Source organism: Monopterus albus, unplaced genomic scaffold (assembly GCF_001952655.1).
Source record: "Monopterus albus unplaced genomic scaffold, M_albus_1.0 scaffold240.1, whole genome shotgun sequence".
NCBI classification, from domain to species: domain Eukaryota; kingdom Metazoa; phylum Chordata; class Actinopteri; order Synbranchiformes; family Synbranchidae; genus Monopterus; species Monopterus albus.
This window is the reverse complement of record NW_018128120.1, coordinates 322,138-336,507: the sequence shown is the minus strand read 5'-3', so window position 1 is coordinate 336,507 and position 14,370 is coordinate 322,138. Positions and strand designations below refer to the sequence as shown.

The window sequence follows — 14,370 nt, the reverse complement described above, 5'->3', positions numbered from 1 at the left end:
TGCCACATCATTTTCAGGCATCAAAGACGCAGAAGCAGTTGCAAGGAGGAGTTAAAGCATTTGGCATTAGTCAAAAAGATAGGGTTTGTAATGAAGCTTACAACGTTTCATGACCATTGTTGCTTTTTTCCAACTCTGGCACAAGACAAGTGCAGCCCTATTAGTCCTGCCTAGAAGGCAGCTGTGATTGTTTGAGTGAGCACAACCTGAGAACCACAGCACGGGGATGTGAGATGTTGGCACATATTTAAAGGCCACAATAAACTGGATTATTACAGCTTGCATAGCTTGATAGAATTATTGTATAAACTGTTTTATTGTGTTGCTATTTTCATTGGACTTGGAGGCTGCCAGCAGCTATATTATTGCATTCAAATGTTGCCATATCACTGGTGGAATTTCATTTCAACTTGACCACAGAAGTCAAGTTTGTTGTCATATGTTAGGCACACCTTGGTCTTTTATTTTTATTTATTTTTTGTGTATGTGTGCAAGAGAGTGAGGCACATTGAGTGCTGGCACTGGTGATGGTGCTTGGCATTGTGTGATGCCAGTTGGTGTTTGGCTCCAACACACAGAGGGCATGGTGTGTTTGTGTGCATTAGAGAGGTAAGTGGTGTGACCGGAGGAGAGATGAAATAGAAGCTATGAGAAAGGAAGCAAAGAGAAGATGGGAGGAGAGGGCAATATCAGCGATGAAGGGCCGAGTGAGGATGACCTGAAGGATGGAGGAGTGAGAAGGATGGGAGGGCGATGAGGGCAGACAGGCCTTGTCCCTGTGCCTTTGTGTGCATATGACTGCAAGTCTGTACCTAGTGCTTTTTGTGTGTGTGTGTGTGTGTGTGTGTCTGTTCCTGTGTCTTTGTACTGGCTAATCTAAGCGTCAGCAGCTTTTTGAGGCTTTTGTGCTGACAATAATCACACAGCGCTCCTCTTTTCAATTCATCAGCAACAACAACAAGGGATCACATGTCCCCTATACAGAATCGAGAGAGAGGGGGAGAGAGAGAGGGAGGGCATGGACGGAGTTAAAGTGGCCATCATGTTGCTTAGTTACTGCTCGGGTAGAATGTGATTTGGTGTGTGTGTGTGTGTGTGTGAGTGTGTGTGTGTGTGTGTGGGCAGGCACATGCAAAAGGTCAATGCCCTCTGTACCTCTGATCAGTGCAAACAGGACTGAAAAGTACAACCACACACTTACAAATGACCTCTCCTCCTCTTCTTTCTTCAAAGAATAATTTATTTCATGTTGCAGTGTGATGGATAAACAATGAGTAAACCACTGGTCAAATCTGTAGCAAGCATTAATGGTCATCAGAATAACATTAATAGGAATATTTTTTTCATTTATAAATAACAGTATCAGAGTAATTATTACATCTATACAAGCTACAAATATCAGCATTTTGTTGTGTTTTTTTTTCTCTGCTGTTAAAACCTTAAACACTTCACACATGACCTGGCTGGTGCAGCCGCCCTGCTCGGCCGCTCAGAGCACAGAGGAACTCTGCAAACTGGGTTGTTACTGATGATGATTTGCAGTTTGAAGGTTTCAAGGATGAAGGAATTAAAATTGGACAGTTTAAAATGTAAGAGCACCTGATTGTACCACAGTCAGACTTTTAAAAAGTGTTAAAATTATTTGTGCAACTGTCTAAAAGTCCAAAAGAAATGCAGTGCATTTAAAATCTAATAGCCAGGTGAAAGTGGAATGAATGGTGAAATGAAGCACTTATACAAAACTCACTCGTGTAAATCCACATTACAGTACTTTAAAAATAAAATCAAAGAAATGACATACATGTGATGGTGAGATTCAGTGAAACAAAACAGACAAATGAAGCCTGTAACAGGAATAAGACATAACACAAACTGACACCAAAGTTGGTAATGGTCTCCGTTGATCCAGTGCTATATTCTGAACATTCTCCCAATAAACCACCAGTAGTTGAGCCTGCTATTAGCAGTGGTGAATGTTTTGGCCAATAACAAACACTCATCATAAATTCCTACCCACTATGTGTCTTGATCATGAATCCTAACTAAACAAATGTAAGGAATCCTTCTTGTGCAAAAAAATGTTACTTGCATGCCTGTATGCGGCCAGGTGTGTAGGAGATAAAACTGAAAGACAAGTATCAACTTTAGCAAGCATGCGGTTTTGGTCAGGCTCCAGTAACTAAGTAAAATAAGTAATCTAAATGCTACACCAACTCAAAACTCAGTGTAATGCATCACACCTTCATCTGATTTCAGTTTAAAGCTCTCATACTTTTTTCACAGGTTTGAACTGATGGGACTGATATAACACCCAGATCTGAGAGATTTTTAAAACATGAAATAGAATCATTTTTGTCATTGATGCTTTGGGCGCCTGAAGGCAGCACAAGCCAAGAGGGGCAGCCAGGGAGGGGAGGGCTGGGAGCGCCACACAATCAAAACAAACACCTCAGTACAGTTAGAAGAGGAAGAAGTCAAAACAGTAGAGAAAATGAAGGGAAATAAACAACTAAGCTTGTTTTTTTGCCTAGTTTATCTCGGTGCGAGTGAAGATTTGGGAATGCTACTGTGCTTTCCTATTCAAGAGGCATGTGTTTGTGGATATATGTACCTCTATGTGAGTGGCTGAGGGTTTGTAGAAGAGAAGCTGTAATACAAAGGAGAAAAAATACAGAAACATCACTTTTTCAAAATTGTCCATGTAACTTAAAAACATCCACAATAAAAAGATTTTTTATATATTATCTACTTTATTTTTTTAGTCTGCTCCTGATCCCACATTTTGGGCTGAAGCCGTCGTCTTCCTCATCCTTTTGTTAACCCGGAGAGGGATGAAAAGCGAGCTCGGCGGAGGTTGAGGAGAAAGAGGACGCAGGTTTTTGTCAAGGAGGAGCTTTTCTGTAAGTGCAAGGATGTTCAATTTTCGTTGTTTTTAATTCACAAAAGTCTCAACATGATTTAAGTATTGTCTGACTCATGGTCTCTGAGCCCTCTGCCTCCTTCAGGAGGTTTTCTTTATAAAACATGTTCAGGGCAGTTTTGTCTTGGAAAAGATGGGCTGGCCAAAATCAACCATCAACCAAACTCTCCAAGTAGAATCACTTCAAGTTTCTGCATCAGGTTCTGAACATCAGACAGCTTCAAATGCATTTCACTGAAGATGTCAACCGGGTTTAACCCTGCACCTTTGGATGCGTTTTCTTACAGTCTTCTCACGGCCCTCGGTGGTTCCTCTTGTTTGCCGTGTTGCCTCCCTCGTCCTAGTCAGTCGTGGAGGAGTTCCTGTAGACAGCTGGGGGACTTGAAGACCTCAGGAACCTCACTGTCCAGTTTGCAGATCACCTTATAGATGGCCTTCTTCCAGGATGGATCTGCATCTTTGCCAGCCACTATGGCATTGAAGAACTCGCGAAGAGTCACCTGAGCCACCTCTAGAAACCGATCAGGAACCTGGAGCCAAAGGAAGTGGGCAGAGGAGGAGATAAACAGAAGGGAAAAGGAAGTCATGAGAGCTTTGATTGTCTGAATTGAAGAGGAACTTCCTTTCCCTTTATTGTCCTATATTTGAGTTTATAATATAGTATTTCTGATCATAAACGATGTCAAAACACAGGCCTGTTACTTCTCTATGACCAAAACAGGGTACATCCATAAACTACTGTGTGCGCTGGCATCTTCTGATTAGAGCCTTGAGATGTGCATTGTATAGCCATAGGTATGTAGACAGCTGACAGCTGAATATTAGAGCCACATATTAACATGTTATTCCACAGATGTTAGAACGTGGCTGTAGAGATTTGATCCCATTCAGTCACACGAGAACAACATATCAGAAATTACAGTTGAAATGAAATGAAAAATCATATGCAAGTATTTAGGGATGGTGGTTTTAGAAAAGTGATTGTGTGACTGAAACAGGTCACAGAATTAGATTGTGTGTGTTTGTTTCAGGTGTTCATATATTTCTGTTCCCATACAAAGTTCTTCTTCAGTGGTGAACTTCCTCTAAATGAACTTCCCTTTTTTAAACAGGCCCCAGCTGTGCATGTTTGTGTGTTTATGGTGTGCCTTATGCACACACACAGAGATAATAACATACGACACACTCGGTCCTTGACAATGACAGGTGAACAGTTGTCTGTGATCTGTGCGTGTGCGAACATTTGAACAAGAATGCAGGGATCCAATTGTTCTTTCAGCACGCTGTCATTACATCGCTGTGTGTTTGTGTGTGAGATTTAACGCTGTGTGTGTGCACATAGCAGTGTCTGACAGCGGAACAATGGCAGAGACATGCATGCACACACATTTTTCACTCTTTTTTTTCCCCCCTGCCCTTTCTCCCGGGGGCAAGATCATACAAAGACACTAAACAACCTGACTAGGATTTCCTCCCACCCCCACTCTCGCTTGTTCTTTTTCTTGCATGCAGATACACACACTCACAACCACACACACAAGACTCCTGAGTACAGGCTCCTAAACACCCCAACAAACACTCACATGTGTAAAGGACAGCAGAGCGCCATCTGGGTGTAACCCCGTCACGTGTGGCAGGACATGCCAAGGTTAGCGGCCACTAGAACGGATGAATCACCCTGCACGCACACTCGCACTTGAGCGCACACACCCTAAATGATTCCCTGGACTCTCGTATACTGTGTCTACCCTCTCTCTGTTTTGAGCTGGCTCCTTGAGACCAGAGTTATTTCAGTGAGGCCCTCTGTCACTGTCCTGCTATAGACAGGACTGTAGTACACAGTGTGAACACTCCAGGTGATATCTCCATCTCTGCCAATGGGTTAGATTTGTGTATACTTGTAAAATGTCTGTTTTATGATTTTGAAATTTGAATTTATGAATTTGAAACTTGTTATTTTTGGATTACATTTGCAATCATTATTTCTGCACTGTACTTAAGGCTAACAGGTCAGTAAATGAGTAGTGAGACAATCAAAGGTCATCTTCATCAAAACTGCTTTATTAGGAGGTGAACTGAAAACAAGTGCTTTTATACGTCAGTGCACAACTGCAGCAGGTCCAGTATGGGAGGTGAGAACTGAACTAGCAACTCACCAGTAAACAGTAATTGATATTTATAATAAAGAGTTATTATTTTGACTTTTATCTTTAGTTTAACTAACCTTGCAGTGTAAAAGTCTGATGGTGTGATTGGTTATGTTTGTTGCCCTGTTAGACTTCTTTTTATTGATGCTGCTGCATTTGAGATTAACTTTAGTACAATTATAGACATAGGAACGAGGCTGAAGGCTAAAAATCCTTTAAGAAACAAATGAATAAAATGAGTTTTTATCCTTAAACCTCTGCAGCTGCTACAATGTTGAATTTAAAAGGCAAAGCCTTGTTTAAGCTCTGCAAGAAAACTAAGAAAGCTCCAAAGTTAAGCTGCTGCTTTAAATAGTTGCTCTGAAAATGCAGACTGAGACAATTCAAAGTTGAAACCTGAGCTTGATCTTGAAGATGACTGTGCCTTTGAGGTGCCGTTCTCTCAGATTATATTCCTTCATCCTTTAGTTGTTTAAATTAGCTCTCATCTACAAAAATGACAAGTTCTTTTTTATTCCTTGCTGATGTGAATATAAAGATTTTACTTATACAGTATATTGGCAATTATTTTACATTCATTCTGGTGACATAGTTTAGCTGCAAACCTGGGCTCTGTCATTAAACCTGTCTCTGTTTCATCATTCATCAGATCACAGAGAGCAATGAAACAAATAGCACCGTGCACAGTACAACGGTAATAGGATTCAATAACCTTGACCTAGAACGACCGTGATCAGAGTGTCTGTGTTGCAGGGCTGGTACTGTCTTGTTCAGCATGATGATTAGTGTGTTTTTAAAATGTTTCAGGAAGGCGTGCGTCACTGTTGCAGTGCCAAACGGACTCAAAGTGCTGAAACAAGATGACAATGGGGAAAAAAGAGGACACTGCTGATTCATATAGAGGTAAGGAATCACAATCAGAATGAATGAAATGAAGAAGGAAGGACATTCTGTCTGGTCTGTGTATCAACTTAACTGGACAAACAAACACACACACACACACACAGACAAACACTTGGGTCCAGATGCACAGATTTGTCTGGCCATCATAAATCAGTCCAATAAAGAGATCTAAATTAGGCCATCATCAATACAGATGGGCCTGATTCCCCAGTCTGTGTGTGCGTGTGTTTTACTCCTGGCTTGGACCTTGATACTGTATAGTTGCCAGGAGAGAGAGAGAAAGCAAGGAATGGGGAAAGTGGGAAATAGAAAGAAAGACAGAGGAAGAAAGACACTTCGTTCCCATTAAACATAATTCGCATGATTGCTCCGGTTTGGTTGGTAAATATTGGATGAGGGAGGCTCAGTTATTCTCTCTTCACTCACACTCATACCCACACACACACACACACACACACACACACACACACACACAGAAGGACAAGAGCCTGTAAATCTCTAAATCACTGCCCAACAAAGAGGCCTACTGGGACACCCTCGCTCCCTCCTTTTTCCTCATCTCCTTCCTGTCTCTCATCCTCTCACTCTGTCCTTCCATCCTTTTTTGGCTCCTCTCTTCTTCTTGGAAATGTATTTTTAGTAATTTTTTTTAAAAATCTTACAATTAATTGCAAGCTCACTTAAACTGTTTTTTTTTCATCTTGCATGCCGGCTTATGGTGTATTTTCAAATGTTTGAAATGAAAAGTGTCGACTGTAACATTTGCTGTCACCCACATTGAAACTTCATTTATTACTTGAGCTGTGTGTTGCTGTATACTGCTTGTCTTCAGCCATCTTCTGCTCTTTACCAGTTTATGGTCATTTTTGTTCTCAAATTGATCAGTCTTTGTCATTTGGTTTCATTGTCTGTATTTCAGTGTCACCTTCTCAGTTGCAGTTTAGCAATATTAAGCTCCCACTGTTGAAGATTTATCATGTGCTCAAAGTTATGGCCCATTTCATCAGGACAGATACAAAGCCATGATATTCTAAAAGATGGAAGCTTCTAATTGCAGCACTTTATCAGTATAAGTAATTTCACTGCTTTATCTTGCTTACAAATGGTGTTTTAACAGAATTTGCTTCTCTAAAAACTTGTAGTTTTCTCTTTCCTGGAAAAACAATAAGGATAATCACCTTTATTTGGCCAAGTATGTTACACACAAGGACTTCGTTTCCGGTACAGAACCGACGCAGCCATCTGCGGCATTAACTCAACCAAAGGGTCTAACCATCGGGGGCAACCAGTGTCTTGCCCAAGGACACTTCGACATGTGGACTGGAGGCACCGAGATTCAAACCTTCAACCCTCCGAACCAGAGTCGCCCCAGAAAAAACAAAGTTAATTGAGGGGGCATTTGGATTTGAACCGGAGACCTCTTGATCTGCAGTTAAATGCTCTACCACTGAGCTATACAATGTGAAACATTATAGGTTTCCTGAAGCACAATAGTAGCAGCAGCTTGTTGGCAGTTAACAGAGGAAGACATGACACTGCTAACACAAGCTGCCACAGGCAGAGACTCATACTATCACTAGAAAGGCTGGAAAACCTGGGGTGGTGAAACATCACAGCTAGAAGCTTTTAGCAAGAGTAGCTTTGCTAATTTAGTCTTTTTTTTAGTGCAGGGGATAAACACAGAAGGGCACTAACAATGATTTTTAGAATAAAGGTGAGTTATAAATAGATTACTTCTTAACAGCTACACTGTCCCATTTTAACTCATCCAAAACAGAACAACGTATAGATTTAAGTTTGGACTGAAGTGGAACAAGTAGCATCATCACACAGTAAAAACTGGCTCTTCTAAAGACATTAATGTTGAGAATATCTTCACTTTATCCATGGCATTGTGACACTGATGCACTGGTTGCATAACTTTATCACTAATGCAAAATATAAAATGTTACATTCACCCCGTTCCTGGTCTTTTTTTGTTCCAGGTGTCTCCTAACTGAAATATGCCACATAAAAACAGCTCTTCCTTATTATAGCAAAGGCATTTCTCTCAAAACCTGACAAGGTACGCATGATTGTTGCCTACTTGCGGATTTGGTCTGCCATATAATTATTGTGGCCAATGTGACACTGATGTCTGTCTGGGTTTGTTGCTGTTCGTTCTGTTCAACAATCAGTAGCTTCTGCTTAGACTCACTGCCCACTTTAATAGTCAGACCTGTACAAATGTATGCACTTCTGCCTTAACACCTGTCTATGAAGCTCAAAATATTTCTGTTTTTGGTGAAATTATCATCAATGTATAAATTCAATTATAAGGTTATTATATTCAGAGATGTCTATATTTTTCTATCTTCCCCAGCTACATGCATGAGAGGGTCAGAATATTAGGAATATAATGTAGTCCAGTACAACACCACCTTTAACTATGACCTCAGTAACAAACATATCAGCGATACATTTATGACAATTTCGCCAATAACATAACTATTTAGAGCTTCATAAACACAGATGTTAAGGCGGAAATGTTGCTTGGAATTGTATACAATTTTATAGGCGTAAGTGGCTGGAGAGTGTATATCTAGCTATATAAATAACTTCATAACACTGGAGGTGTTTGTGGTATGAGGATATCCAAGTCAGTGACAGACAGCAGACCGTCAGCTTTTAGAGTGATGAGAGTTGGTGGCCCTCCTGCTCCTCAAGTGCTCTGCTGTTGTGTCTCATTTCATTATTTCCTTCTAACTTCCCTTTCTTCCTGTACACCCTCAAACCTCCTCCACCTTTTATCTTCCTATTTTCCTCTCTAGCTCTTATCAATCGCCTGTCCTCCTCTCCTCTCTTTCATTCCTTCCCTTTCCTGTCCCTTTCCCCACCTCCCTCACTCCTTTTTCTCTGCCTCCCCTCCTCTCGTCACTTCTGAATAAGCTACTCCTCTCTCTATCTCCCCTTTTCTATAAGGATTAATGCTTTTCTCTGTACTCTGTCACCATCAGATTGCTACAGACATCTGGTCATCTTTCCACCACCCTGTCTTTGCTTTACTTTTCCATCCTTGCTGTCTTGGACGAAAGACCCCTGCTTAAGAAATCACTGCACAAACATCATATGCTTGATTCTCAAGGTGTATAAACAGAAGCAGACAGTGTGTGTGTGTGTTGTTCCTTTTCATTTCTATTTTATGCAAAGTCTTTCTACCTCCTCTGTCAAAATGTTGGCACTGTTTACAAAGTGTGTTAACTGTTTTTATAAGTTGCTATGCTATGTCGTCCTTGATCATTCTCAGCCTGCTTGTCCATTTTAAATCATCTTTCAAGTCTTGCTGCAAGATGTTGCTGTTTTTATCCCCCTTCCTACCCCATCCAAAAAATAAAAAAGCTCACCCACACAAACCTCAACACACTTTGTTTTGCTGCCATTCATTTGCTTGGTGGCCTTGAGGTGGACGTTAGTGTTGGTCAGCAGAGTATTTTTCTATCATTGAGACAATACTGGAACTCTTTCATCTGCTGCTCCTTATGTGGATTGAGAAAATGCTTTGTGTGTATGTGTGTGTGGTACTGAGAGGACATATCATTTTTGTGCCAACATACAAGCATCTGCTTCCTTTTTCCTCCTCACTCTCTTGCTTTCCCTGCTATCAGGCCTGGCTTTAGTCACAGTCCCTGTCTTCCTGAAATGCATGGCAGTATTGTATGCATTCTTCAACAGTGCTAACTGTAGTTTAGCTTTGTGCGTTCTTTTTAAATCAAGACAGACAGGGAAATTAGGCAAGTAATCGGGTCTCTCGTACAGTGGCTATGCCACAGATGCCTTGTACTGCAGCTTGGGAGCTAGTGGACTTTTATACTGGAAAAAAGCCCTGATTTCTCAATATATGCACAGGACTCTGTTACTAGTGAGTCAGTGAAACACAATCCAGTATGTTCTCTTTGACTAACAGATCCATGAGTATGAAGGCTTAGCAGGCATCAAAACTGTGCACTTGATAATATTTGTGTTTTTCCAAGGGAGGCTAAAATCTGTGTGATTCTGACCTTACACTTGAATGCTGTCTGACTTAAAAAAGCCAAACATCTGACCTTAAAAGCTGCTTAATGCCTTTTTCAGGGTTGCTTTAGCAGTAGATGTTTAGGAACGACCAGGCAATACTGTCATTTCTCCAGCCAGGGTATGTAGCCCTGTTGTTCTATGATCCTGCTATGCCATACATGCCACACATAAATAGCACACAAATAATAACCTGCTGGTAAAGTGCTCTTTGACACAGTCACCCAGATTTGCACCAGGCAGATAGCTGCCAAGACAATACATCACGGGAAGGCTCACACTTACTCACAGGGGCCCTCAGTAGTCAACAGTAATAAAACAAAACAGGGCACACATTTTAGAGAAATAATCAGCTGTTTGATGGCAAACAAAAATTCAACACGCTTATCTCAAAAATATCTTGACCTCTGGGTCACATGTATTTTGACAGCTGTCAATTAAAATGGAAACTTAAAGGTAATAGCGGGGCTGGAGGTTCCTCCAGGACATCAGCAATACGCTTCCTTTCTCTGCTGCTCTTTTGTCAATCACTTACTGACCTCAATGTCACCAGGACAATGGCAATAAAGTTTCTCTTTGTTCAGAGTGCATGTGACAGAGAGGAAGGGTCTGTGTCCTGAGATTGTGTCTCTTTTCGCTATCTCATAAGTGTGTGTATGTTCTTTTTGTGTGCAACCGTTACATGGGTCTTGGTATCACTTCACGCCGCAGTTTGTGTATGCCCATCTATACACGTGCTGTGCTTCTTGGCTTGGTGTGTGTGTGTTCTGTGCTTCCTTATGTTTGTGTGTGTGTGTCAGTCAAAGCAGACAATAGCGTGGTTCATCTGACAGAGAGGCTGCAGACCACTAGTATCACATGACCGAGGCTGAAGGCCACATCTTTGTTACCAGGCCTATTGTTAAAGCCAAGGAGACAGCTGGGGCAGGGGAAGGGAATCACTGCATGCACAACACACACAAGCACACTTTCATATTCACACACACAGCACACATGCATGCATGCACGCACACACACACACACCATCCCCTCGTGACTCCAGTCAGCCTTAACGACAAAGATGATGCCTTCTTCTTCTCAAATGGAATACTAAGATGGGTGCACACACACACACTGCAAGCAGATAGCTATAATTACAGTGACAGAAACTGGCAGGTGGCATTGTCTGTGCCGCACTGCTCTCTGTAAACCAGCAAGAGAGAGAGAAAGTGACTGTGAGGAAGACTCGGTTACTCATATTTGCTTAATGACAGTGAGTGACGAGCAACCAAAGTGTGAGTTTCCATAGATTATGGGCTTTCACGAGTACTCAGCTTTATTTAGCAACTAGTTTTGTAGGAAATTCAATTACCTTTTTTACTTTTGCAATAAGAGGAAATGTTTCTTGTCAACATAACACAGTTGCTTTTGCTATAGTTATTGGTTATATTTAGAGAACTACGATTTTTAAAGGGTGCTGTCTTGGTAAAATACTTCAAAAGCCAGCAATGACATGAAGGACATGATGTGATTAGTTGGCTTTTTCCAATATTATAACCAAAACCACAACCTTTATCAAGGGCTTTAGTAGCCCACAAACGACAATATGTTAGGAAGAAAGTCACTTTCGGCTTTTCCCGTTTAGGGGTCGCCACAGCAAATCGTCACATTGACGACTCGCATGTTGACATTTGGCACATCTTTTACGCCGGATGCTCTTCCTGATGCAACCTGGATTCAAACCCGGGCCGCAGCGGCCAGAGCGCTGCGCCTTAACCACTAGCCTACCAGAGATGGCACAAACAACAATATGTTGCAGGATGCAAATCCCAGTCTCCAGCTTCAAAATCTTTTGTTCTGTGCACCCATCCAATCACCCTGATTTCCTAAAAACATAATTAGCTAATCAAATTGGTTGCATATAAATATAGTGCCCAACAGATTGTAATTATGAATAAAAACATGTTTTACTGCATAATTATAGCATAAGTCATTAGTTCTACACTAATTGTTGATGGGAATCGCCTTAGTCTGATCAGACTCACTGGATTCACCCAAAGTCATTCTGTTGTAAATAGAGAATTTTGGTGTCCCAAATTCAGTTCCAGATGCTTTAGTGCAATGTTTTAATATATTTCTAGGTAAAACATTAAATATCTAATTTACAAAATTCCTTGGCATAAAAATAAAATATACTGAAATCTTAAAGTATCATCTAATAGAAGCTTGATTCTAGTAATAATATCTTGAGTGGTACTTGTAAAACCAACATCACCTGAACCCCAGTGAGAAAGATCTAGTAATTGCTCAAAGTTCTGCATCAGAGTAGTTGAAAGAGTGAGCAGGAAAGAAAGAAAGCAGGATAAGTGTAGCACCTCTGCAAAGGCTGATCTAATACTCCTAGTGTATGCACCTTCTGGGTGGGTTACAAACAGATGATGAGAGGTGAGCACAACAGAGTGAGGATGTACAGGAGAGGATGTACGGAAAAAAATTAATTCAAGGCTAATGGACTGAGACAGATGAACCTCTAATATTTTGGTGTGTGTTGATTTATTAAAACATTCTATCGGCATTGGACAAAATACAAAAAATTGTAAAACCCTAAACCTAAGCACCATTATTTATTTAAAGCTGCAGAATATTTTCTATGAGGGGGTAGAACTTGATTAAAAGCCCACTTAAAGAATTGATTACTGAAAGTTGGCTCCCTTTTCACTGAAGAGGAAGCAGAAAATATGGGTGAACAGATGAATATGGAGAGTGAAAGGATGGTAAGGAATCTAAAACGGCAGAGAAAGACATGAGACATTTATCCTTAAACCAGATAGCCCTGAAATGTGAGTGTGTGACCACTCTGTGGCCTCCAGGTGTGTGTGTGTGTGTGTGTGTGTGAGTGAGAGGGAGAGAGAAAAAGAGTCAAAGTCAAAGGGCAGATTTTGGTAGCAACCACACCCACCCTTCAAGGGAGGGTATCTCTGCTCTTCATATGAACACAAATGAGTATCTGTATGGAAGTGTGTGTGTGTGTGTGTGTGTTTGTGTGTGTGTGAGGCGCAGCTGTCCCGTTGTTTGGTGCTGACAAAGCCAGTGAGGATCCTTGAACTGGAAAGATGAGAAGTCCTCTAGATGGCTTCATAAAACATCTCATTGTCCCTCCTCAAAACACACAAGATATGAAAACTTGATCGCTTGCTGCTCTCCAGACCTCTGTTCTTTCACTTCACATTCATTGTGTGTGTGTGTGTTTTAGTGGAGTGCAAGTGAGAGTTAGACTGCAAGTCACCAAAGCATAGGTATACTTCAAATATTGCAGTAAACACACACACACTCAGGCAAGAGTGCAGTGCCCAATGCTACTGGCAGACTTAACAAGAACTCATGAATCTGTTCTCAGTAGAAAAAAGGAAACATTTTTCTTTCTCTTGGCCGAAGATAGGAGCTGACACCTTTTCCTGAGTGTCCTGGCAAAGGAACCGTCTCTTTTTGTTTTGCCCCTTTCTTTGATGATGAGTCTATTCCCTGTTTCCTTTCCCTTTTCCGACCTCTTCCTTTCTTTGCCTTCCTCATTAGGTAGTGGGCAAAGCAGCAATTAGGACAAAATTGTTTCAGAGATGAGGGCGGGGAAGGATGAGATAGTAAGGATGGAGAGAGAGACAGAGAGGTAAACAAAATAAAAGTTGAAAGAATGTTAGTGGAGAGGAGGAGGTAATTAATGGAGCTGCCATAATTACAGGGGCCTGTTTATGCCAACTTTGGCAGAAAACACAAACTCCTGACAGATTACAGTCACCTTTCCACAGCAGTAATCTACTGATTAAAATGCTGGCCATGTACATCGACTAATGACAACTCTGCTTTTTTTTTCAATGCATCAAACCTAAAAACATGTTCTTACTTCTCCAGGTAGACAGTTTAGACTAAGATTAACCTCGTTTTGAAAGATGAAAGAGGACAACATCACAAAAGCAAATTATATAACCTTTAACCCTTTTATCAAGACTGACCTCATTCTTTCCAAAGAGCAGATTTTTATTGTACAAACAAAAACTGCTGGGGAATAAAGATGAGCCAGTGGTGCAGTAGAAGGAGGAGGACAAGTAGACACGAATTAGATAAGATGGGAGCCTGGGAGAGAATAAGTGAAGTTGGAAAACAGAGGAAGAGAAGGTGAAATGGCGGGAGAAAAGGAAAGGATAGGAGGGAAGTGTGGAGGACTGGGAGAGAAAAGGAAGAGACATCACACATAGAAAGGGGGAGAGGACAAAAGGGATGAATAAATAAACTGAAAGGGAATAAAAGAAGAAGAGGAGGTGATGAAGAGAACATATCGACAGAGGACAGATTCAGCAGGTAGGAGAGGGAGCAAGG

General features: G+C 41.1%; 1 protein-coding gene across 1 annotated transcript in view; it reads right to left on the bottom strand.

Annotated features, from left to right (window-relative positions):
• Positions 1-1,274: 1,274 nt before the first annotated feature.
• The window catches only part of prox1a (prospero homeobox 1a), a 39,065-nt gene continuing 25,969 nt past the window's right edge, over positions 1,275-14,370 (bottom strand). Inside the window, 1 exon segment of the mRNA XM_020620548.1 lies at positions 1,275-3,450. Coding sequence (XP_020476204.1) covers positions 3,265-3,450 — 186 coding nt within the window. The 3' untranslated portion in view covers positions 1,275-3,264.